The sequence below is a fragment of the Lontra canadensis genome, unplaced genomic scaffold, assembly GCF_010015895.1.
Source record: "Lontra canadensis isolate GAN:19392208 unplaced genomic scaffold, GSC_riverotter_1.0 scaffold30, whole genome shotgun sequence".
Classification (NCBI taxonomy): Eukaryota; Metazoa; Chordata; class Mammalia; order Carnivora; family Mustelidae; genus Lontra; species Lontra canadensis.
The window spans coordinates 17,605,199-17,630,306 of record NW_022631024.1 but is presented as its reverse complement, the minus strand read 5'-3'; the positions used below and the strand labels follow the sequence as shown (position 1 = coordinate 17,630,306).

General features: G+C 47.4%; 1 protein-coding gene across 5 annotated transcripts in view; it reads left to right on the top strand.

Moving 5' to 3' along the window:
* Positions 1-25,108, top strand: part of TSC1 (TSC complex subunit 1) — a 44,144-nt gene continuing 19,036 nt past the window's right edge. The window contains exons 1-8 of one of the 5 annotated variants that reach the window (XM_032866153.1): positions 1-124; positions 9,755-9,817; positions 16,066-16,251; positions 17,405-17,508; positions 18,775-18,927; positions 20,863-21,007; positions 22,511-22,665; positions 23,030-23,103. In XM_032866153.1, the coding sequence (XP_032722044.1) occupies positions 16,146-16,251; positions 17,405-17,508; positions 18,775-18,927; positions 20,863-21,007; positions 22,511-22,665; positions 23,030-23,103 (737 nt within the window). In that variant the 5' untranslated portion in view covers positions 1-124; positions 9,755-9,817; positions 16,066-16,145. Of the gene's footprint in view, positions 154-377; positions 459-9,754; positions 9,818-16,065; positions 16,252-17,404; positions 17,509-18,774; positions 18,928-20,862; positions 21,008-22,510; positions 22,666-23,029; positions 23,104-25,108 lie in introns of those variants that run through there. The other 4 variants (XM_032866156.1, XM_032866152.1, XM_032866154.1 and 1 more) reach the window with 4 other exon arrangements.

Sequence of the window (25,108 nt, the reverse complement as noted above, 5' to 3'; positions counted from 1 at the left end):
AGGCGAGACCCAACTCGGAACTCTTTTTCGTGGCGGAGGCTGCAGCGGCCGTGGACATTTCACGACGGGGGGAGGTGCTGTACGTCCAAGATGGCGGCGCCCTGTAGGCTGGAAGAACTGTGAGGTAAACAGCTGAGGGGGAGGAGACGGTGGGTGAGTATGGGGGTGTCTCCCCCTTCTTTTCATGGGGGCTTCTCGGGGCAGCCCTGGCACCATGACCCCGGTCTGGGAGGCCCCGAGGGGCTGGGGCAAGGGGCTCCCTTGCTGGAGAGGGAACCCCGGGAAGGGGTGTTCGGAGAGCTTTCCCCTCCCTCTTATTACGCGCTCTCTCTGGCGGGGCCCCGCAGAGCTGGCGAGTCCCTGCGGAGGAGAGGGGGGCCGGGCCCGCACTTCGCCCCTCGTCGGCGGCGGAGGGGACGGCTGCACCCCCAGGGCGCCGTGCCGAGGGCAGGGGTGAGGTGGGCCCCTTCGCCAGCCTCTCACTTGGTGGGGTGACAGGTTCTCGCGGGGTGCGGGGGGCAGGGGAGGGACCCTTGTCCGGAGGGTAAGGGCCGATGGGGGGAGGGCGGCTGGTTCTGGGGCTTCAGGAGAGGGGTCAGGGGTGGGGAGGAGAATGAATGGAGGCTGCCTGTGGGCATCGGAGACTCGCCTGGACTCGGTGTCCCCGCTGAAACTGGCAGGACTAGGGGCCTCTCTCCGGGTGCGCTTGTGGGTGTTTAATTGCTGGTGAAAGACAGTTACCTTAAAGTCAGCAGAGGGGAGCCTCAAGAGACAGCTGTTTGCAGAGCCACTCCTAGACGCTCATTCATTCATTTGAGGAACTGGAGATGAAGAGCCCGCAGTCCGGGAGAGCTTGTAGGATTAAAGCTCTTTGTGTTTCCTGTTGAAGAGTTTGGCTTCGTGTGTTTTGGATTTGGGGGGTGGGACTGCTTGGGAGGGGGCGCGGCCCCCTTAATAGCAGCAGCTCCGTGTCTGGAGTACTCACTAGGGAAGCGCTTTGCAGTCATTATCTCTTTTAGTGCTTGCGACAAAGGGAAGAGGCAGCCACTGTTAACACCTCCATTTCCCTGGACAAGAAACTGAGGCCCAGAGAGATTAGGGTTACTTGCCCAAGCTCACACCCCTGCGTTTTTCTGAGCCAGGGCTGGAATCGGGGTCTGGGGCTATGCCAATGGTTCCAAGACGGTGCTCCTGTCATGATTTACACTCACATTCATCTGTTTATTCTCTCATTTATCTGTTATTTGACCAAAGCCAGCCTGTCGTTCTGTTAATCAGTTGGCCAGAGTTTGTGCACAAGTGCCTGTGCGTGTGCATGTGTGTGTGTGTAATTTTGAAGAGGGGTACATTAGCTGTATAGGTATATAGCTGTAGGTGCATGTACACTCTAGCCTTGTTTGGGATCGCAGTGTTGTGCTTGTAAATATGTTAGTCTAAATTAGGCTGGCAAGTGTTTGATGTTTTTGTAAAACTGATGCGTTTACTGCAGAAAGAAGGCCTACTAAAATCCTTGCTGGTTTTTTTATGGAAAGCATAGAAATAGCACTTCACTTTACACAGAGTAAGCTGTAAAAGTACTAAAATAGAATAATACTCTTCTGAGATACTTTGATTTATAATTTTGGGATCAACTTGGAGTCATCTGAATTCAAACATGCTGGCAAAGTGGAGCTGTAAATTTCAGGAAGCATCATAAAACCGAATCTTCTGGGAGCCCTTGATTTACTGAACAACCACCTGTGATTCTTAAGTTGAACATTCCTGAGTAAACCTGGAATATGCAAATACGAAAGCTGATTTAAGGTTGTGCAGGGAAATGTCCCTGTAACAGTCATGCATCAGGCAAATGAGGCTCCTCAGAAACACTGAAACATTCTTCGCTATTGCCCTGGGGAGCTGCAGAATCTTCCTCCAACCACCTGGTGTAAACTTAAGGGGTATTTATAGAAGATGTAAAATGAAAATAGCCTCTTACTAAAGTTAATATCTTATCCAAAACGCTCTTACATCACGTGCCTGGAAGGGTAGATGATGTAAGCTTTCTTCACTTCATGCATTTCCTAGTGTCATAAAGACTTGGTATGTTTCTAAATTCCTAGTTCGATTCTTAGGTGGCTACAGCTTTCTCACTTATCTCGGTTAAGTTGGAGTGTGTCAAGTCCTGTGACTCAGTTGTGCTCTCCCTCCCTGGGCTAAGAGCAAAGATATCCCGGACTGCTGCTGTTGTGGTGTAACCTGATGCCTTTTGTGCATGCTTGGTTTCAGTTGTGAGCTGAAACTGAGGAGTCTTACCAGGACAAATCAGACACGTACCTTTCTATGTAGTGTTTACCGAATAGTGAAGTTGCGGAGAACAAGAGATCCCAAAGCAGTAATGTTCACCAGAACCTGCATGCACAGATGTCTGGCTTCATAGTAGGTGACCCTACATATTTGGTCTTCAAGGATACCCTGGAAATATATTTTGGAAGAAGTCATAGGTGATTCTCATGTACACCAGAAGTTGAAGACCAGTGGTTTCAAGTACCAATTTGGCTATTTTTCCTTTAATGTATAATGTATTGCAGAGACATTTCCTAAAATAGTTTCGAAACTCTGGTGTAGGTAGTGGTGGGTGAGTTTTGGGCTCTGAATTACAGCTGACTTGATCTTGTAGCTCTGTCTTCTTTCACCATTTGTTAGGGTACAGGGATGTTCTTTTCCCGGTTCCAGAGCCATAGCCGACTAAAATTAGCTTTTCCTGGAATTAATTGTACACTCTTGGATGCAAATGAACCCGAAACAGCAACACATCAACCATTTTAAGCTTTTCCTAAAAATCAAATAGCTTTTGACTTTTCAAAAGCCATTGAAGTTTTCTGAGTTTCAGTTTCTTCATCTTTGAGGTAAGAGAGTTGAATTGTGAATTAGACGATTTCTGATAAATTTCTGGGATTTCAAGTCCTCCTGGGGCTTCAGGTAAACATTCTGAGTAAATTGAATCCAAGTGTTAATGGGTTTATAATAACTAAGCAGATTGGGGACTCTTAGCCTGACCCATTGAGTGATGACTTGTTTGTCCTTTCCTTTATATCACATGATTTTTTTAAAAGGTAATTCCCTGTAAGTTCATTATATTATAAGTCTCTCTTTGGGAGATTAATTTTGTTTGTCATATAAGTAGGTGAAATTAAGCATGAAAGCAAAATGTACTCAATAACATTCAAACCTGTAGCTGTTTGCTTTAAAAAAAAGTGTGTATAATTAGCATACATGCACATTTGAATTTTTTCCCTCAGTGCTTAGTATAATTTAGTTTGCATGACAATACTAATTTTTCGCCATTTAAATTGGTCTGAAAGAGGTTTCCTCTCAGCAGTTTGAGATTCTTCTTTCTCTGATTTACTTTTTAAGCCTATAGTTACAAGAAATTAGTCATTTAATACCTAATGTCTATGTGTGGTTTTTTTTTGAGGGGGTAAATAAAAAAAGAGCCCCCCCCCAATGGTGAATACTCTTTTTTATATAAAAAAGGTATATGATGTTAGGTCCTTGCTAGTTTCTTCTTGTCCCTTGTGCAGTGCTAACTTTTGTTCTGTCCAGGGAAGTAGCAAAAGGTAACAGATGAATGAATCAGAATGTCATCTAATGAGTAAAGTGCATTAAAAACCTAGCTTTGATACAAAACAAAGCATGGTAGTTACTGGCCTAGAACTCAGAGATCACTTTCTAAAGTAAAGACACCATGAAGTATTTGAGTAACAAGGGACAATTTTGTCTTTCTATTGGTGATGGAAAGCCCAGTAGGGAGTGATAAGGAAGGACAGATGTAGTGACCTTAAAGTCTGCATGCATTTGGTAAGACCTGTGCTACTTTGAGTGGTTCACCGAGCACAGTAGCAAACGCAAAGTGTATACATTTTAAGTTCTGGAACAGCTTTATCAATGTTTCACATACAAGTTGTTACATGGAGAGACTGCTAAGCCTTATGGACCCAGCAATACATTTTGTTCAGTAGCAATACTGTTATAAGCCTTTTTATTTGAGGAGTACTTATGTGGCTAGTACTGTACTAAGCATTTGACATGCTTGATGCCCTTGAACTCTCCCCACAGTCTTAAGAGATAGGATAGGATAGGGAGATGAAGAAACAGGCCTAAGGTCACTTAATCACCTTCTGAGCTGGGATTTGAACCCTCTTGGTTGACTTCAGACCCCAAACATTTCATCTTTCACGTTGATAAATGACATGAACTGCTAATCTTATAAACTGATTCATAGGTCAGTGGTTCTTAACGTTTGGGGGGCCTCAGTTCCCCTCTGAAAATCCGTGGGAAGCCTTTAACCAAGTATCCCTTCCTATCCCATTACTATCAAACAGTTCGTACAGATTCATTCAGGAAATTTATGGACCCAGCCTGCAGCCCAATGATTCTTCTTCTTCTTCTTCTTTTTTTTTTTTTTTAAAGATTTTATTTATTTATTTGACGGACAGAGATCACAACTAGGCAGAGAGGCAGGCAGAGAGAGAGGAAGGGAAGCAGGCTCCCTGCTGAGCAGAGAGTCTGATGCGGGGCTCAATCCTAGGACCCCAGGACCATGACCAAGCCGAAGGCAGAGGCTTTAACCCACTGAGCCACCCAGGCGCCCCTCAACTGATTATTCTAGATAGATTGCTCCTCTTAAAAATGGACTTGGGCTTTATTAAAAACAATTAAAAAAAAATGGTAGGTAGGAAAGACCCAAGCCTTTTAAAGGTGGACCTGTGTGCTGTTTGTATTATAAATCCTCTTGTTAAATTTTTATATTGAAAGGTTCTTTACACTTCCCTGGGAATTCAACCTTAAATGCCACATTTAAAAAAATCAGAAGTGGAGATCTCAGGTGTGGAACTTGCTAAAAGCTTGTCAGGCCTGGCATTCAGTCTGTGTTGGTACCGTTAGCACCTGGCAGAATTCCACTGGGCTTTTTTCCAAGGTTTATGCACTGTGTATTTTTTTCCTTGTGAACCTCAGAGTATTTATAAAATGATTTATTAAATAATATGTTTTTGGTGTTTCTTGGCACCATCCTTTTTCTTCCTGGACCAGTGGTTCTCAGCCTTTAGTGGGCATCAGAATGACCCAGAAGACCCAACCCCCAGAGTTTCTGACTCAGAGGTGTGATTCGAGGTCCAAGTGCATTTCTAAAAATCCTCAGGTGATGCTGCCGTTGCTGGTGCAAGGACTGCCTTTGGAACCACTGTCCTAGACCGTCAGTCAAACGGCCCTTATTCCCCACGGTGTTTCTATTTTAGTTCCATGAACCTGAAACTTAAAGAAATCTTAATAGTTTGCTCAGATTTCTTATAGGGGAAGCTTGTAGGGTGACTCTTTGAAGCATACATGGTATCTGTCTGGCCTTATTTTCTCGGTAAATAATTTTGCTCAGGCTAAAGAAACATTTATCTAAGAGCCGTATCTTACTGAAATCAAGCTCTGTCCCTGCAGGCAGGTTTGACAAGATTCACCTTCGAAATAGGGTAAAAGCTTCAGCGAGTTGTCCTTCAAAGTCCCTGATGGCAAAAAATTCTGAATGGCAAATCTGGAGCTCCCCTGCCCCAGCTGGTGTGACCTTGAGAGGCCTGCAGCTGGGAGACCGTGGAAGTCCCCCACGACTACACGTTTTGGCAGGGTTTGCCATCATCTGCTTCCCTCTGACATACAAAGTAGCGTTTCCTACCCGCTTCTCCTTCTGTGTGTCTGTGGGAAGAGGGAATCGGAGCTAGTATCTTATCCTTTTTGGATGCTTTTGTGCTGAAGGTGGCTTGGTTCACTTGATAGAATATTGTCCTAAGAAATCACCTGAGTCCGTTCCTGAGCCGGAGCTGAACACAATAGTGTCCTAGTGTATGATTATTACTGTTATCTTTGTTATTAACATAATGGTGGGGAGGTTCTGTTCTGCCTGTCCTGTACTTATACTGAAATAGTCTGTGCCTGAACCTTATCTGAATTGTCTTCAAATTTATAGATGAAAAACCCGAGTAGGGACAGCAGGTATGGCGAAAGGCATCCGCCTGCCTGTATTCGTTGTAGACAGCTGTGCGTAAAACCTCAGGCCATGTGGTGTACAGTTCCGGGGAGTCCTAGGACAGAAGGCCACACACAGTACTGGCCTTCCAAAAGTCTGGACGTGCAGCTGATACTCAGATAAAATACTTCGTAAGAGCATTTTCTGCGCCTGCCACTAGTGTTTCATAAAGAGGTAGATAGCTCTTAGCCCTCTCATGGCTTGTACTGCATCTGGCCTAGCGCAGAGAGATGTGAAAACATGTGTATGGGTCCTGCCAGTGACAGCTGTCCGTGGCTGTGAAGCTGTCCGTGTTAAGTTCGTGTATAATCCTACGTATATAAGCCATCTATCTGCAAACACCTTAAGAATCAAATTAAGATGAACTATGAAAACAAATTGACCTGTGCTTTTTGTTGTTGTTGTTGTTGTTGTTGTTTTTTAAGATTTATTTATTTATTTGGGAGAGAGAGAGAGAAAGAGAGACATCATGAAATGCAATAGGTCAGAGGGAGAAACAGACTCCCTGCCAAGCAGGGAGCCCGATGTGGGACTCGATCCCGGAACTCCAGGATCATGACCTGAGCTGAAGGCAGATGCTTAACCAGCTGAGCCTTCCAGGTGCCCTGACCTGTGCTCTTTAACCTCAAATTACTAATAGCACAGAACCCTCTTCTTGTTCAAACCCACGCACCATTTATTTATTTATTTATTTATTCATTCAAAAAGGCTGCTCGTAGGAAGTACCATCAGTGTTGATTTTAGGTGAGAACACAGCTTTTGGATCAGATATGAAAGAGTCTAGATCTGGGGGCATGTTTCTTCTTTAATTTGGCTCTTGAAGAAAAGAGTGTGGCGTGATCCTGTTAGGCTGTGATAGGTGCTCCCTGCCACGCCCCTTAGGGGTACACATCCTGGAGAAGGGCCTTCTTCATTCCTCGCTTCCTATCAGAAGTTCAAGGTCACATCTCACTTGACTGACCAGAGTGATTTTAGCTAGTAGTACTCCATAGGACAGGATCTAAATATAAATTAATAAGTAAATAAATAATTAAAAATATAAATAATGCAAGTAGCCTTTGACAAGCCAGCCTTAGACTGATGACAGTTTATTACCATTAAACCATATTTTGGCCTAGCGATAAAGAATTTAAGAAGTCTTAATGTTGAGCATTGGACAACAAAAGTTCTGATTTCCTGGGCCAGTCCCTTTGTCTAGGACAGCGGTCTTGGCTGGGCGGCTGCAAGAGCTCCTCTCGCGTGTGTCCCAGCGTTAGCCTTGCCTTTGGATGTTCCTTTTCAGGTAAAAGACCCAACTAGGATGAATTGTAGCAGAAAGTCTGTGTCCTGCTGGACCGACAGCTGATGTTGAGGTCCTAGATAACAGAGGCATCTGTGTTGTAATTCTAGTTCTTCTCTTTTCTTTCTTCTTTTTTTTTTTTTTTTAAGATTTTATTTATTTATTTGACAGACAGAGATCACAAGCAGGCAGAGAGGCAGGCAGAGAGAGAGGAGGAAGCAGGCTCCCTTCTAAGCAGAGAGCCCGATGCTGTGGGGCTCCATCCCAGGACCCTGGGATCATGACCTGAGCCGAAGGCAGAGGCTTTAACCCACTGAGCCCCCCGGGCGCCCCTCTAGTTCTTTTCTTGATTGACTGGCCAGGCAGGCACTCCCTGTCTGAATGATCTGGCTGGCCCTTTGCCTCCCAGCAGCGGATGTAAAGTTGGAGTATGCCACCAAGACCTGCTGCTGTTTAATGCCTAGAGTGTGCTCCCCAGGGAGATGTAATTACTCGTTGTCTGGGGCACGAGATTTTGATAGTGAGAGAGTTGTTCCATCCTCGAGCTGGGCTTCGAGCATCGTAGTGTAGTGAAGGGCTTGTCGGCAGGCTTTGCCCGTGCTCACTCGCTGGACCGACGCAGCGGCCGAGGCTCAGCTTCCGTCCTCTGCCTCCCAGCCTGGATCGGCGACCAGAGACCCTGCTGAAACCTTTGCTGGACCACGCGCCATGTCTTTGCCTCTCGAGTGCCACATGCTGCGGTAGGCCTGGGGTGTCCACTGGGGGACCAAACAGGTGGTTCCTGTCCTCGTGGAACTTACCATCTCGTGGCCAGACCGTACCTAAAAATAGCCCGAATGGCTCACATTTTAAAGGCGAATTGGAACGTATTTGTAGAGATGTATATAACATGCTTACTTAATAGGAGATCATTTAGACAGGAAATACGGTAAAGAGAGGAAGAGGGGAGAGAAATGATAGCTGTCCGCAAATATTTTATGCTTGTCCTGTGGAGGGATCAGATGAAGGTCGTGCTGTTTTGAAGGCCAGGATTCAGCCTCATACGTTTATTTAAGAACTACTGTAACGGCTTCCGTGCAGTCAGACGCCGTGGCGGCCGCTAGATCTGCCGCACTGACTGAGCTGCTCTCTCTCCCCGGGTGTAGCTGCTGTTCCAGTGAGGGAGACGAGTTCAGTAACTAATTATGCTTATTTAATTGGGTTGTGGTAAGTGACACAAAGAAATATAGGCTGCTAAGCAAATAAGACAGGGGACCTGACCTAGTCTGGGGCATGGGAGTGGAGGGAAGTAAAGCCTTCTCTAATGGGGCAAAAAATATATTTTTTTAAAGATATATTTATTTGAGGGGCGCCTGGGTGGCTCAGGGGGTTGAGCCTCTGCCTTCGGCTCAGGTCATGATCCCAGGGTCCTGGGATCGAGCCCCGCATCGGGATCTCTGCTCGGCAGGGAGCCTGCTCCCCCCCCCCCACCCCCCAGCTGCCTGCCTCTCTGCCTCCTTGTGATCTCTGTCAAATAAATAAATGAAAAAATCTTAAAAAAAAAAGATATATTTATTTGAGAGAGAGTGAGAAAGTGCATGTGCCCGCCCACATGTGAGTGGGAGGAAGAGCAGAGGGAGACAGTCTCCAGCAGACAACCCCTGAGCACGGAGCCTTACTTGGGGCTCGATCTCACGACCCTGAGATCATGGCCTGAGCCGAAACCCAGAGTCACATGCTCAGCCGACTGAGCCACCCAGGCACGATGGAGCAAATGTTTAAGCTGAGATTGTAGGGGTGAACGCTTAGCTTGGGAGTGGGTAGGCGAGAGGGGCGGGGCTGTAGGGAGGGAGGGGAGCATGGGGGTGGCGACCAGAGGGAAGCCTACTAAGTGCTTTGCACCGGGCACTGTTCCTGCGCTCGGGGCCGCTTGGGTGATGACTCCGTGCCCCGTGCTATGCCAGGGCTCCCGGAGGCATCGTCTTGTGTAACCCCACACGGCCTTCGGAGGTAGAGGCCGCTATTCTTCTCGCTTTCCAGATGAAGTAACAAGGTCAGATGTTAGGCACCTGAGAGAAACTGCCAGAAGTGGCCCAGCTAATACGTGGCAGAGCTGGGATTGTACCTGGGAACTCTAGGACTCGAGAGCCCATCCTGCCCATTTGTTTATTGCTCCAGTAAACAGCTAACAAAAGGCAGAGATTACAAGTTCAGCACAATATAAAGAATTTTCCAGCAACCAGCTGTTCAGAAATGTAGACAGAGAGAGGCACGTGTGCCCACCATTGTAAGCGTGCATTCCGGTAGAAACTGGCCGGCCACCTGTCAGGGCTGCAGCAGGAAGGAGGTCGAGCCAGGTGAACCCTAAGCTCCCTCGGGGTGCCTCTGGGATTTCACTTCATTGTAAGATTATTGTGTACATTACATGTGTTTTTTCCCTTCAGTGACCATGAAAGACACCAGGTTGACAGCACTGGAAACCAAAGCACCAGTTGTCCCCAGAACAGGTAAGGTATAAACTCGGCGCAGTGGTGGGAGAGGATAGAAGGGAATTGCTCACTTGTACAGTTGTGCAGGGTGTGTGCGTATGTGTTTGCACTCAGGATTTAACAGTTCTGGTTTTAGCTACTTGCTAGGAACTGGTCCTTCCGTGGCATGAAGTACTTTGTCAAATGACCCAGGGTTTATTAAGTGCCCGTTCAGTGCCAGACACTGTGTTGAGTGCTTTCCTTGCATGTGTTACTCATTTTCTTTTTCACACTGACACTTGTGGTGTAGCCCCATTTTACAGATGAGGGATGGTGCTGAGATGTTGGCTGAGTTTCCCAAGGTGGTGTAGCTGCACTTGGCGGACCTGTGACTCAGACCAGTTCCGTCTAGCAGCGAGCATTGGTTTTCACCCTAAACAAAATTGAAGACTTGGTGTTGGAGCAAATCATTTGCCGAGTGCAGAGGCACTCAGTCCGGGCTGTGCAGATCCCCCTGGATTTCTGTGCAAATTCCACCTGTGCTCTCTCGACCGCACCCCTTAACCTGCTCTGGAGCGGGGCCTGTGCTTCAGGGTTCCGTAAATGAGGTTCTTGTGGACATCCTGGGCTGAGGACCCGGGAGCTGGGAATTCGCATTTACGCCTTCACCTGGCTTTGTTTATTAATTGTCCTCATTAGCGTTTGGGATGAATGATAATGCTGTGACAGTTTCTAGGGACTGGAGGATTCTCAGGGTCCCAGCCTATATCCTTCATAAATAACGAGGCTTTTGTGGCTATGAAGGCCGAGCAGCGTTCTCGCACAAGGAGGCGGAGCTTTCTCAGTGTGACTTCTCCTTTCCAGCATTTCCATGTGTACTTCCACTGTCCCTTCTCTGGAAGTCCGCGGAATGTGGACTTGAACCCAGCGTTAAGTGGTTGTGTTCCTGTCATTGAGCCCCAGCTGAGTAACACACATCGTAAACCTCAAATTTACTCCACATTTTTCAGTACTGTGACTGGGTGACATTTCAGTAGCTAGACTTGTAAAGTTCGGAGTTTTACTGTAGGCAAGTGACCTTGTTAGGACTCGCAGCCAGATTGCTCCTGTGGTCACCGTGTCACGTGTGATGCTGAGCAGACGCTCATCTCCAGCTGCTGCGCGCAGTCCCGTCGCTAACCTTCATGGATAGAGCGGGATGTAATTCAGGGAAGTTTCTGGCAGGTTGTTTTCTAGAGGGAACCTGTATCTGGGATTCAGAGGTTGGGTCAGCCTCACGGATCCTTCGTCTTTAGCTGCTAGTAATTTTTTTTTTTTAAAAGATTTTATTTATTTGACAGACAGAGATCACAAGTAGGCAGAGAGAGAGAGGAGGAAGCAGGCTCCCCGAGGAGCAGAGCTCCCGGTTGTGGGGCTCCATCCCAGGACCCTGGAATCATGACTTGAGCCGAAGGCAGAGGCTTTAACCCACTGAGCCACCCAGGTGCCCCTAGGTGCTAATAATTGCTGATGACCTGTGGCCATCATGTTGATAAGCTTTTTGTTTACATTCTTAGCCTTCACAGACAGAAAACTACAAGACCTTGTCTTCCTAAGGCATTTTTGTAAGGTCTGTTTAGAAATTTGATTAGTGACTGTAAAATGTGTTTGGAGGATTTCAGTTTTTTACTAACATTGTTTTCTTTATATTCTTTATGCTTGGCTCGAAGATGATTTATCATGGATGTTGCTGACTGTGATTTTGGGTTTTTTCATGTCATAAAATTGAGGTGACAGGTTATTTTATTTTTTATTCATCCTCATGAGATGGGAAATATTCCCAAATATGACTTTTTCTTGAAAGACTAATTAAGACTATAAGTTAAATGCAGTTTTAGAAGGTTATTTTGTTTGTAATAAATGCTGCAAGATAATTCTATAAAATTTAGAATTAAAATATAATTTTCTCTTAGCCATCTGTCATTAAAATTTTTATAAATATTTGGCACAAAGAGTGATTACTCTTATTTGTAAAGGTATTTTTAATATTCGTATTGCTAGTTAACATATTAGTCATTTGAAAGTTCTGGATTGTTTTTGAACAAAAAAGTCACATTGATCAACTAAAAGAGCTTTTATTTTTTTTCATCAGTATACATTTGTACTTAAACTGACAGAGTTTCAACTTATAAAACACAAAACTTGGATGTTACAGCCAGAGCGGTTTACCATTATTCAAAAGTGAACATTCAGATGTTTAACAGTAATTCTGAACTCATGTCTTGTGCACCTTGCGGACATTGCGCGGGTTTGGTATCATGGTAATGACGCGTAGTTGTTGATCACACACGCTCAGGGACGCTAGAAATGCTGCCGAAGTAGGCAGTTGACGGTTCAAGTTTCAGACATTCTAAAGACCAAAGCCAGTTGTTGGCCAGATGTAGGGACTCAAGTCAAACTTGGGTGAATCCCTATTTTCCCCACATGCTGTGATCGTACTGAGTATTCTGGTCCGTTGAATCTGATGACCAGCTGTAAAGTTTAAACTTGGTTTGTTCAAAGGTGGTCACTAACCATGCCCCTATTGCTTTCGATTGGGTGGTCAGGAGAGACCTGACAGACGGTGACGTTTTGAGCAGAGACCGCAAAGACAGTCAGCCATGCAAGGATCTGGGAGAGAGCATTCCAGGGATAGAGGTGCCAGGGGCAGAGTCCTCGAGCAGGAACCAGTTTTCCTGGCTTTTGGGACACTGGGACTAGCACAGAGAGATGATGGGGCAGAGTGGTGCAGAAGGAAGCAGACGGAGGCTGGGGGGTTCACAGCTGGTGAAAGCACATGGAGCCTTTAGGCCACTCATGGGGTTCGGCTCTTAGTGCCTCCATGGAAAGCCATTGCATGATTCTAAACAGGAGAGGGATGGATTCTGATGTCCATATTTCAGTGTTTGTGGTGTTTTGGTGGTAGATGCATCGTAGGGGAGCAGGATGGGAGGTATTGGGGCTTGGACTGGTCCAATAACGAAGGGGATAGCAAAACCAGGGGGTTTGCTGACCGATCAGAGGAGAGGGTGAGAGCTGGGAAGTCGAGGACGTCGCCACAGTGTTTCCTATAGACTGATGGATGTGTGTTTTCCTGAGATCCAGGAGACCTGCAGAGTGACAGGTTTTGGGGTGGGAGTGGCTGTTGAAAGTCATGGCTCCCTATGCGAGTAGTGTCATCTGTAGACTGTAGTGTGACATGTGACCACTGAAGATGACACTCACCTAGAGGAATGCTGCTTTGGCACGTACGGTACGGAGCTGTACTAACCTGGGTATTGACTTTCGGCCTCTCTTGCCTCCTGTGTTCTGTACGTGGTTATTCCAGAATGGAAGAGAGGCTTTTGCAGCTGTAAGTCGATGCTGCACGTGCCTGTGGTCTCCCGAGGCTGAAAGGTGTGTCTAACATGGGTGTGCCTCACCCGCCGGCCCCACGTGTAGGTTGAGCAGGCCCCCTCTCCCCTCAGTGTACCCACTGAGCCCTGCCCCCTTCCTCCTCCCACGTCAGGTCTCCATTGTGCATGCTGAGTCGCTCTTCCCTCTCAGCACCCTGCACGGAGCCCTCGAGAAATACTTGAATGAGTTTTAAAAGAAGAGATATTCCATTCATGGGAATGATTCTAAAAGCTCATGATTAAACTCTTGGGGAGGACCTTTTTGAATGTCAGAATCCTTAAACTTTGGGGCACTTACATGAGGAACCTCACCTGAAACCCAAGATTTATATTTTTGGGGAGGATTAAAAAATGTGATTGAAAGGTAGAATTTTAGAACCAAAGAGAAAAGCTTGTTGCCAGAAATGTACCAGTGTGGTTTAGAATGGAACCTTATTTTTGCTTTCTATAAAGTATCTGGAAGGAACAGGCTCCAGAAACCAGACTTTGACACTTCAAATGACATTTACAAACTGAAAAGCAAGCGCACTAGCCCAAGCTGGTCAGCCCTGACCATGGCCAAGTTGACCGGATGGGCGCCATCTTTGTTTGGAACGGAACTCCTGTCCCGTGTTCTGGGCTGCCTGGATTTGGGGACCAGCTCTGACATTACTGCCTTCTGAATACACAAACTAGAAACTCAGAGTCTCACTGGACTGAGACTAGGTAGGTAGCAGTTTTACCGGAACAAAAACCAAACTTAGGGACGAAAATGCTTTTAAACCTGAGAATCATTTGTGATTTATCCGAAGAAGAAAGGAATGTGAGGGCTAGCCAGATGAATATGCTGTGAAAAAGTCATCTTGAAAGTGGTGGCCCCACAATTTTTACTGATTTTCTTTCTGATACTTTATGGGCCCTGCTTGGAGTCTTTATTTGCGCTGAGTGTACGCGTATGTTCTCTCATTTAATTCTCTCAGTGGACAATAAATCCTGACAGGTTGGTATTTTATTCACTTGTAAAATTAATTTAATCCAACTCACAAGGTGAAATTTCTGTCTATTTTCAGCTCTGAACTCTTATAAGAAAATCTTACCAGTTGTGTAAGTCCTTTGAAATGGACGCCTTTCATGATTTACCTGTAAGATTTATATTCATAGGTGTGAGCCCGCAACTTCTTACGCCATGATTAGCTATCAGAAATGCATGTAGATTGATGGACAGCAAAATCAGTGGCTGTTGCAGGGGGTTGTAATTAAATAAAAGCATAGATAATAGTTAATACTCACCAGTTTCTGGGGCCATTGGTGCTTAAATTTGGCATTCTTGCAGGAGGCGCTTAACTCTTCAGTGGGCTTTTTCTTTAGCATGTTTCCTCCCTAGGTGCTTGTTAAAATGCAGGTTCCTAAGCCCCAAGGTCAGTTTGGAATGGGCCAGGACGCTGCATTTCTAAGAGGCACCCCAGGTGGTCTGGGTCCAGCCTGGAGCAGGAGGGCTGCTATCCCAGCCCCTCAGAGCAGCGTGGAGGAAGCAACATGGCCACCAAGGACAGACGCAGCCCTGGGCCTGGGAGTTAAGCCATCCGAGTGCTGCTTTACCGGGTGACCTTGGCAAAGTTATTTATCCTTTCCGACTCTCCATATTCTCATTTGTAGAAGAGGATATCTGCTTACCTCACAGAATTGCTTCAAGGATCAAAACCACGAGTTTGCTTGATGTCGAAGGGCTCAGGGCTTTGTAGTCGAGCAGATCTAGGTTCAAATTTCAGTTCTCTGGTTCTGCTTCTTGGCTAGCTTTGCAACCCCAGGCAGATGGCTTCGTTTCTGTTTCTCGCCCCATAAAATGGGGACCAAAGAACCAGCCCGTGATACTGGTGTAAGGACTGGATTCACTGATGTTTGTGATGGATGTGCAGGTCTATCTCTTAATGATCCTTGGTTGCGCTTGTTTTTGAAAATAGACCTTTAGAGAAAGAAATAATTGTAAATATGGATAGTGACAATTGGAGAATGAGCTGCTTTTTTTGTATAATGATCAGCCAGCGACTCCACCACCAGCAGGAATGGAGTCTTTGAATGGGACAGGTTTACCCTTGTGCCCCGTTTCCTGCCTCTTGTCTGTGACCAGTGGCATTTGAATGTGACTGATGTCTGGGGTGAGGAGTTTTTGTGAAATGCCGAGATGTGGTCCCCGGTTCAAATGAGGTATCGAATGTAAGGTCTTGTGACCTAACAAGCTAGACCAGCTTCCAGGCATCGATGGGAGTGTCAAGAGGAAAATAGTATGTTTTTAGTTCTTTCTCTGAAAATAGCTCATCTACTTTTTATTTATGTATTTTTTGAAAGATTATTTTTTGAAAGATTCATTTATTTGACAGAGAGATTAAGAGCACAAGCAGGGGGAGCAGCAGGCAGAGGGAGAGGCAGACTCCCCACTGAGCAGGGAGTCCCATGCAGGACTTGGTCCCAGCACCCCTGGGATCGTGACCTGAGCCAAAGACAGACGGTTCACCACTGAGCCACCCACGTGCCCTCTTCTAGTTTTTAGACTGATGATTTGAGATGGAAACATAGTCTTAGCCAAAACCCAAGGCAGAGTCAGAAGAAGGAATCAAAGTAAAAAACTGTGCTGTGGTCCTGGAATTAAGTTGCCGCGATGGTTCTGACTGGTGGCGGTGTCCCCGTCTCTCTCCGGTGGGTGCATTCCATAGATGTCCTCTTCGCAAGTTTGTCCGATGTAGAATTATGCTCACACCCTGGCTTCTTTCCTCAGCGGAATTCTGGATGACAGACTTTTCACTGCATTGAACACATGCCCTGGTTTGCCTTGCAGGCAATTTTTTATGGGGAGAAATGGGGCCATTTTGTCCCACTCTGTGTCTTCCTTTCTCTCAGTCTGGTAGGGGCGCCAATGAAGAGCCCGCAGAGTCGCTACTGCACGTCCCGGACCCGGCGCGGCGCAGTCGTGTAAGACAATGGCCCAGCAAGCGAATATCGGGGAGCTCCTGTCCATGCTGGACTCCCCCTTGCTGAGTGTGCGCGATGACGTGACAGCTGTCTTTAAAGAGAACCTCAGCTCTGGTAAGCGGGGCCATGCCCGTTCGCGCCCGTCTGCGCGTCAGAAGAGACTGACCCGGGGGTGACTACGGTCTCCTGATGTTGGTTTTCATCTTCTATGGAGAGTTTCTAAAACACTGAGAAAAGAGCAGCTATTGCCGGGTTCACTCTCTGTGTGCTTTAAGCTTTTGAGTATGGAAATATTCAAATAGACACACAGACTTATTAAGTAAGAATCACATAATGAACCCATGGCCCAGCTTCAAAGTCACTGCCTTCTTGTGTCATCTCACCTCCCTTGCTCCCCCACCCAAGTATTTTCAAGCAAATGCCCTGCGGAAATCACGTATGCAATTTCTGGTGTAAAAATGTGTGACCTCTCTTTAATCAGGGAGACAGGAATTTCGACAGTACCTTTCTTTGCTTACTGGGTTGACAAAAACCCACTATTGATTACAGAAATGGGTGCTGTTGGCAGGAGACTAACTCAGTATTCAGCCTTTTTGGAGTACCCACCATTCATTAAAAAGCATGTACCGTGTGTCCCACTGACAAGAGTCTGTGTTTCATTATAGCCTTAAGTGAAGTTTAGAGAAAACCAGTAAGTGACTGGTTCAGTGAGTCTTGGAGAGCCGAGCAGTGGGGCCCCAGGTCCGCGGGGACACTGAAGAAGGTCAGAGGGGCCCACACGGGAAGGTGTCTGCAACATGTTGTTAAGTGGAAGAAGACACGCGCTCAGACTGTGTGTTCGTGGGCGTGGGGGCTCTGTGTGCGCATGTGCATGTGTGTGGTTCTCCAGGGAAAGGCTGGAAAGCCCGTGGACCAGACTCAGGGATGTTGGTCTCTGAGGAGTGGGTTGAGAGAGGCCGGTAGCGAGGACTTTCGTCTTCTGTACTTTCACATCATCTGAACCCTTATTCGCGGACATGGTTACCATCTTATAATCAAAGATGGCAATCGTTAAGAGAAGACAGCATTTCAGTGCTTTTGTGGATGTTCAGGCAGGTTAATCTGGTATCATCCTATTGTTAAACCTCAGTGGACTGACGGGTAGAAATAGAATGTCATGTAACTTTGGGCAGCATTAAGAAACACTTTCTGGATTTTGTGACTGACAGCCATTTGAGGCGAGTTGAGGATATTAAAGGAAATAACTCTTCCCTTTTCCTCTGTTCAGACCGTGGTCCGATGCTCGTCAACACCCTGGTGGATTATTACCTGGAAACGAATTCTCAGCCGGTATTGCACATCCTGACTACCTTGCAAGAGCCTCACGACAAGGTAACCACTGGACATCAGGGCTGGGCTGCTCAGTCTGGCCCTGGCCCGTGCGACGGCTTCTGTGTGCACCCCCCGGCCCGTGCAGTCTGTCGAGAGCGTACTCCTTCCGCCTCTCCGTGCCACAGATGATCCTGTTCCCAGATTGCAACTGCAGAGAAAAATAATTGGCAGAACCCATGAGTCCTGAGAAGTTTACAAAATAAAACGTATTCCAGAGGTGTTTTAAGCTCTTGCTATTCCAAGAAATCCTATAATTCCATTACTGTCATTGTACAATGACAGCTTGACCCGTAAGGTGCCCATCTTTAAATCCATGCTTTGAGTAGGATTTTGGACTTAATCTGTGTGGGAAAATCTGTGGGTCCAGACAGCTAATGGGCCTAATTGTGGAGTCCTGTTGCCCAGCACCAGGCTCGTGCAGGGCTCCTTAGTGTTTATTTTTGTTGGTGGAAAATAGCTCACAAAGCATGGCTGTTGCACACTTCGGTGAAGGGTTGAGTTTCTTTTTTTTTTTTTTTTAAGATTTAATTTATTTATTTGAGAGAGAGAGTTATTGAGGGAACACAAGCAGGGGGAGTGGGAGAGGGAGAAGCAGATGCCCCGCCGAGCAGGGAGCCGATGCAGGATTTGATCCCAGGACCCTGGGATCATGATCTGAGCCAAAGGCAGTTGCCCAACAACTGAGCCACCCAGGAGCCCCACGTGTTGAGTTTCTATATGCTAGTGGCTTCACCAGGATTTGAAGACCCTGCTGTTATGTGCTTTTCCAGTATATTTTGTTCTGTTGAATTTTAATTTCTAGACTACCCAGTTTATATTTGGGGCCAAACCGTGTAGACAGGGCTATGGTACCATAAGCAACTGTTTCCAGCCAGATCCCCTCACAGCGTCAACAACCTGCCACAGGCTTGGGGCTAGCGCTTATTGGAAGAAGTAGCTTATTTGTACTTTAATAAGGAATGAGGGAGTCTGGCCCCTCCCAACTTGCACATGTGTATCATGGGATCTTTTTCAGGACTTGCCAGCTTGCTGCCCTCTCTCTGGCAAAACTTAGCTGTGTTTGGTGTGCCACTGTGATTTTTAAAGATCTTTCGTGGCCTTTGCTTCCCATCCGTGGCAACTCAAGGGACTGGCATACGTCACAGCTACCTCTGTCGGTGTCCCCTACTGCGTTCGCATGAGGATTTCCCTCATTTCCCTTGATTTCTTCCCACCCCCACCCCAGCCTTACTGAGATCTCTTTCTCCTGTTCTTTTACATGTTTAGCACCTCTTGGACAAAATGAACGAGTGCATGGGCAGAGCCGCCTCTCGGCTGCCCGCGCTGTCGCTGCTGGGGCACGTCATTAGGCTGCAGCCGCCGTGGAAGCACAAATTCTCCCAAGCACCTCTTTTGCCTTCTTTACTCAAATGTCTCAAGGTACGATGTTTGCAAGGGTTTGAATGAAATGCCTTTATGAGTATCGTTTCTGAAACTCTGGGGAACTTTAAAGCGAGTAAGCTAGATTTGAACTTTGAGAGTTTAGAATCAGCGTTTGGCTTTCCTCGACTGGCACATCGTCTAGAGTTGGGGCTCTGTCCGTTCTCCGCGTGCCCTGGTGATGGTGAGCGCCTTTTGTCGAAGCAGATACGGTTCAGCCTCCCACCGTCTTTGACTCCGTCGTTGTCCCGTCTTCCCTCCGTTAAAACATCTGGTTTCTCTTTGGGGGAAGCCCGGATTCTCTTTTAGCTCGGGGAAAAGTGGCTGCCAGCTCTGTTTAACCATTTAGGAGCAGGTGCTGGTTGTGGCCATAATTAAGGTTTTGTTAATGCAAGGCCTCCGGGGTCGCAGTCTGCCTTTCGCACTAAATGTAGTGTATTTTTCTACACAGCAAGTCAAAACCTGAATAGAACTTTGGGGTTTTTAGTTTTGACGGTGGCTTGCTGAAATACTCCAGGCTATTAGCTAAATCACTTGTAATTCCCAGACTCGTTTCCTAGCTATAGCCTGAGATAATGTGACTAATACTCACTGCCTCTACCTCACAGAGACATGAAAATATCCAGTAGTGTTTGTTCTTGGTGGGCAGCACCTTTGGGTCGTGTGATAGAGCACCCTGCGAACTGATTTATGTCTCTGCAGTGGGGTCGCCGTGTCATTCCCCCCGGAGGGGGAGTTGCATTGCTAGGGCTTCCTAAAAACATGGGACTGAATGTTGACACAAAACAAGAAAAATTGGAACAACTTAACTTTTTTTTTTAAGTGAGTGGATTGGTGAGAATATAACTCCATCTTGAGGCCGCACAGTTCAGTTCAGCTTGTAGAACACTTCCCTTTTCCAAAAGGGTAAGCTTCGGCAGTCCCTCATGGGCTGCCACCCAAGCCATCCGTTAGAGTATTACCATAAGCAAATTAGGGTTAGTGTTTTGTACTGGCACTGGTTATGTGTTCTTGATTCTCCTACCAGTATTTTATGTTCTTACTAGACAGATGTTGGCCGTGACAAAAGGCTTAGTAAAATTTCTTAGTAAAATTTCTTAGTAAAATGAAATCTACTTAAGGTTTTATTTCCAGACGCTTAGATTTCCTTTTCTTTTTTAACAGTAATAATGAAGTCTTAGCCTGCATGGTAATCTTCCGATTAATATTTTGTTTCTTAAATCTGAATTCCAGTTACTTGGCCAACATTCATGATTTAATTATGGGTCAGGTGAGCTGCTGTAGCTATGCCGAGTTGATTCATTATCCATTGGGTATTAAATATCTTCAGTTAGCTTGAAGTTATATGACTTGATATTTAAACTATAGACACGGTCAGAGGTCACTGTATCTTCTTTTATTTGCTGATCTGTAAATGCTGCTATGAAGGTGAGCAATTAAGGAGACTTGTTAGTGCTATGCTAATTTCTTCTTAAATTATACTTCTGTTGTCATCCTTTAAAAATACTATATTACATTACTTGTGTAGTGTTTTTTAAAAGGATTAACAAAAAGTAAGTAAGTAAGTATTTGAAGATTTGGTTGCATGAACGGGAACTGTCGTGTTCCTTTGTTCTGGTGAAGGCAGCTTGTCATGCTTCCGCCCATGTGCTATAGGCAGAGTGTCCCCCGGCTGGAGGACTTGGGCGTCCCCAGGTCAAGGTGAAGTTTGTCTCCCAGATAGGTGTGTGCGGGGGCAGCAGAAGTGATGTTGGCAGACTCATTATAGTCGAATCTGATCCATGTCATTCCCCCCAAATGTGAGGGGTAGGGACATGAGTCTGTGAGGGGACCTGTAATTTGTGACCCTGTGGAATATAGAGCAGCACCTTGGTGTGCTGATCCTGATGCTGTGCCTGACAGACGTCTCTCCCTGCCTGACCTTTCCTTCTGCAGATGGATACCGATGTCATCGTCCTCACAACAGGTGTCTTAGTGCTGATCACCATGCTGCCCATGATTCCACAGTCGGGGAAGCAGCACCTTCATGATTTCTTTGATATTTTTGGCCGTCTTTCGTCGTGGTGCCTGAAGAAACCAGGTAAAGATACCCTTACGTACCTGTCGTTCCCTGCCAAGTGAATGCTTTCACTCGTGATCGACAGGTCATGAGCTGTAAAGGAAGGCGTGTAGAATTTCGTGGCTGGAGTGGGTGGTGGTCACCAGTGGCTGAGGAGTACCTTGGGTGTGTGCCTGCTCACTGTAGGCACAAAGAAGCCTGGCTGTTGGACACCTTCCTCATTCTGTTGGCTTAAGAGCATTAGTTGTCAGAGAAACTGGTAGGATGTAAAACATTCTAATTGTTGGTAAACTTCCATCTCTCAAAATACCTTCAGTCCGGGTCACAGCAGTACAAGACTAGGCTTGTGGCACCTTTTTTGTCTTACTCTGCTGGTCTTTTGTGACAGAAGACAAACCTCGGGTTCTGAGAAACCTGTTTCTTGCATGTGAAGGAGGGAAGATGTGGTGGGTCCTGATCGGTGTCCTTGTTTTGAACGTGGTGGGATTTTCCCCCATCCTGGCAGGGAGTCAGGCTCTGTCAGATGATTCCACAGCTATAAGCACGTGATACTTGGAATCTTTCGGTAAACCCAGCACGAGCTGTTCATGTCAGAAAGATGAAGTGTGTAAGTCATGTCACACCAGATAATGTGGCTTCCTGTACGGGATTAAATAATAAGTGCAAGACCCAGGTGATGCTGGTTACTGAGGACACTCTTGGGGGCAGAGAGTGGTCTGTGCATTATTGTGGAAGAGCCGTGCAGATCCTGTGGACTCGGGCTTCTCCGTGGGGTCCGGGTGAGGCGCGATGGACAAAGTGTTGGGTTTCTCCCACTCACAGCGCCTTAAGCTAGTTTCTGGATAACAGTTTTTTCACTCCTTAGTTACAAATCTGCAGAGCTAAGACTACAGCCTGATTTCAAAAGGATCTCTCACATATGTTCTGCAAATGTTTGAATGCTCGTCCTGCACCAAGCACTGTGCTAGGCACTAAGGGTGCAGAGGTGAGTAAGACAGGGCTGTTCAAGAAGCTCAAGAAATTCATGCTGAATATGAGTGGAGAAGTATTGTTACAGACTGGGGGGAGCAGGGGGCCCTGGCTGACTCAGTTGGTTGAGTCCCAACTCTAGGGTAGAGACCCTTGACCTCAGGGTCATGAGTTTGAGCCCCGCGTGTGGCATAGAGTTTAGTTAAAATAATAATAATAAAAAACAACAAGAACAGATTTTAGGGCGGGTGAGTATCATGAGAAAGTTAGGTCAGCATTGTGAGAGGGTTGGGGGAAGACCGGAGAGGAGCTTTACATCTGTCGGAGGCTTTATGGGTCATTCTAAGTAGATCGGCATTTATCCAAAGGCCGTAGGGAGCCCCTGATAGATTTTAAATAGGGGCGTTTGGTATGTTCAGATTTGCATTTTAGAGAAACATTCTTCGTTATCTGCGGAGCGAGGTGTGGGCAACCAACCGCAGGTCATGCTGGTGGCCGCGTGCTCACCTTTGCTTGTGTCTGGCTGAGTCTCCTGTCCGTGATTTCCTCTTTCAGGCCACGTGACAGAGATCTATCTTGTCCATCTCCACGCCAGTGTTTATGCTCTCTTTCATCGCCTCTACGGAATGTACCCCTGCAACTTTGTCTCCTTTCTACGCTCTCACTACAGTATGAAGGAGAACTTGGGCACTTTCGAAGAAGTGGTCAGGGTGAGTGATGGCTGCTCATTGGAGAGCCGCGTGCTGTGCACACGCGCTGCGGCTGGGACCTGTGCATTCGGTCGGGGACAGATTTTGAAAAGTAGTTCGGCTCTGCCCCCAGCCCCAGCCCTAGGCAACCACTGATCTCCTTTCTGCCTCTGTAGACTTGCCTCCCTGACGAGCGTTTCCCAGATGGGGGATCACGTGGTACGTGGTCTTCTGGGACTGATTTCATTCACTTGGCAGAATGTTTCAGAGGTCATCATGCTGTAGCAGGTGTCAGGACTCCTTTTTATTGTCAACTAATCCTCTGTTGCGGGGAGATGCCACAGAAATTTAACCTTTTATAATTTGTCAACTCCTACTCTTCTAGCCAATGATGGAGCACGTGCGAATTCACCCGGAATTAGTGACTGGATCCAAGGACCACGAACTGGACCCTCGAAGGTATAGAAATGAGGCTGGCAACTCAGAATTTCACAGTGTCTCTTGACAGAGCCAAGGCGATGTCCCTACTGTGGGGTTATGTGGGAATACAGGTTCTTCTACGCAGAGAGTCACTGTTCTGATGGACTCATGCTGCTCGAGCTTCGTACTTGTCGGAAACACGCTCCTCACGTACAGAATTAACAGCTCCTGCCAGGGAGCGGAGGCGGTTACAGGGCAGACACGTGGCCCGCGGAGCCCCCGGAGGGCTATGGGCTCGGTGGTAGCCGTGACTGCGAGGCAGGCCGAGCGGCGTGTGGTTGGAAGCAGCGTGGATGTCGAGGGGAGAGCCGCCCCTGCAGGTGGCCAGGCACCCTCCAGGGGACCCCGAGAAGTCTCCAGGTTTATTCCCCGGGGGAAGAGCAGCTGCGAGACTTCCCAGAGGCTTCCCATTCGAAGATGCTCGAGGAGGACGCCGGGGCGGGGCGGGCAGAGCTGAGCGGGGCGTGAAGTTCCCTGCGCGGAGCGCCGAGAGGCCCAGCTCCCTCCTCCTCGTTCTCCGGCTGGCAGCCAGCGGATGCTCCTGCTGGCAGAAGATGGAATGCTTTTCGGGGAAACCAGTCCATAGATAACTGACATTTGGGGATCTCCCGCTGAAAAAGCTGGTTCACTGCCTGATCTCACCTCACAAGCCCTCCCTCTGCCACACGGAGCCGCAGTTGGCGCGAAACAGCTTCGTGTGAGAGAGACGGGCACGGGGACAGGTACACGTGCTGTGCCCGTAAAGTGCAGCAACGTCGTGGGAGTCCCTGCGCCCACAGCCCTCAGCCAGTTTCTCCCTGTTCCCTGCCCCACTTCAGAGAAATGCCCGGTCTTGCTTTTATGTTAATCGTTCTTTCTTTTACCCCGTGTATTGTTGTGCTTTTGGAAAGTGAATTGGGAAGCCGAGCCAGGCTAAGGAAAGGGACGGTCCTGTCACTATCAGATGAGGGTTCCTGGGAGGTGAGGGGAGACTCCGGTGTTCATGTCCCTGTCTGGCTTCCCTTCATTGAGAGTTTGCAGTGGCCCCGGGCGGGGGGCGTCAGTGGGCCAGGTCATGCACGGGGGAGGCCTGAGACACAGTGCTCTCCCAAGTCAGAGCATCTGGCAGGGCCTGCAGCGAGGCCGGTTCCTGGATGTGCTGCTGAAACGTGGCAGAGGAGACGACTGCTCGTGTGCTGCCTCTCGGCCCCCGGTGACCCGCTTCCAGGAGCAGGTCAGGGCAGGGTCCGTCTGCGCCACGGACCCAGGCGGGGAAGGGAGAGCAGGGCCTTCATCAGTGCTCACTCAGGACAGACTGAGCAGAGATGATGTATCGGGCTGGGGTCACCTGCACACTGCGTCCCCCCGTTAAGAAGACAGTGCGGGCATGAGGGTGATGGCCCGCCACATGTCTATTTGCCCGCCTGTGAGATCTGTGCCTCATGCAGGACCTCCCATCCCCTGTGTCTCCTGCTTCTTTTCTGGGTTTGCTCTTGTCTTCGGGGAGTGTAACTTCCAGCAGCTCTCAGAGAAAGGAAGCAGCCATGTGGCTGGATACAGACCTCCGGGCCCCTCATTCTGCAGCCTTAAGGCTTTATTCAAACATTGCGTCTTGCTGCCAGCACTGCTGCTGTGACCCCGGGTTCTTCTCCTTTCTCATGGCTGTGTTGGCCGTGTTGGCTGTGTAGGTTAGAGCCCTTCCTGTGTTCTTCTCATGTTCCGACATTGTCTTGTCAGAACCTTTCTCCTTCTTTAATCTGGAAACTCTTTCCTTCAGTTTCTAGGAAAGTTTCTCTAATTATCTCGTGCTTAATTTCCTTCCTTCCCTTACATCTGTCTTTCTGCAGCTGCTGGTATGTAGATCGCGACCTCCTAGAGTGTCCTCTACTTTTCTTTGCTCTCCTGTTTTTTCTCTCTGCTCTTTTGTTCTTTCTGAAGGTTTCCTCATCTTTAGCTTCTAATCCTTTTTTAAGTTTCCTTCCTTGTGCCTTGTTCTGGGCATCTA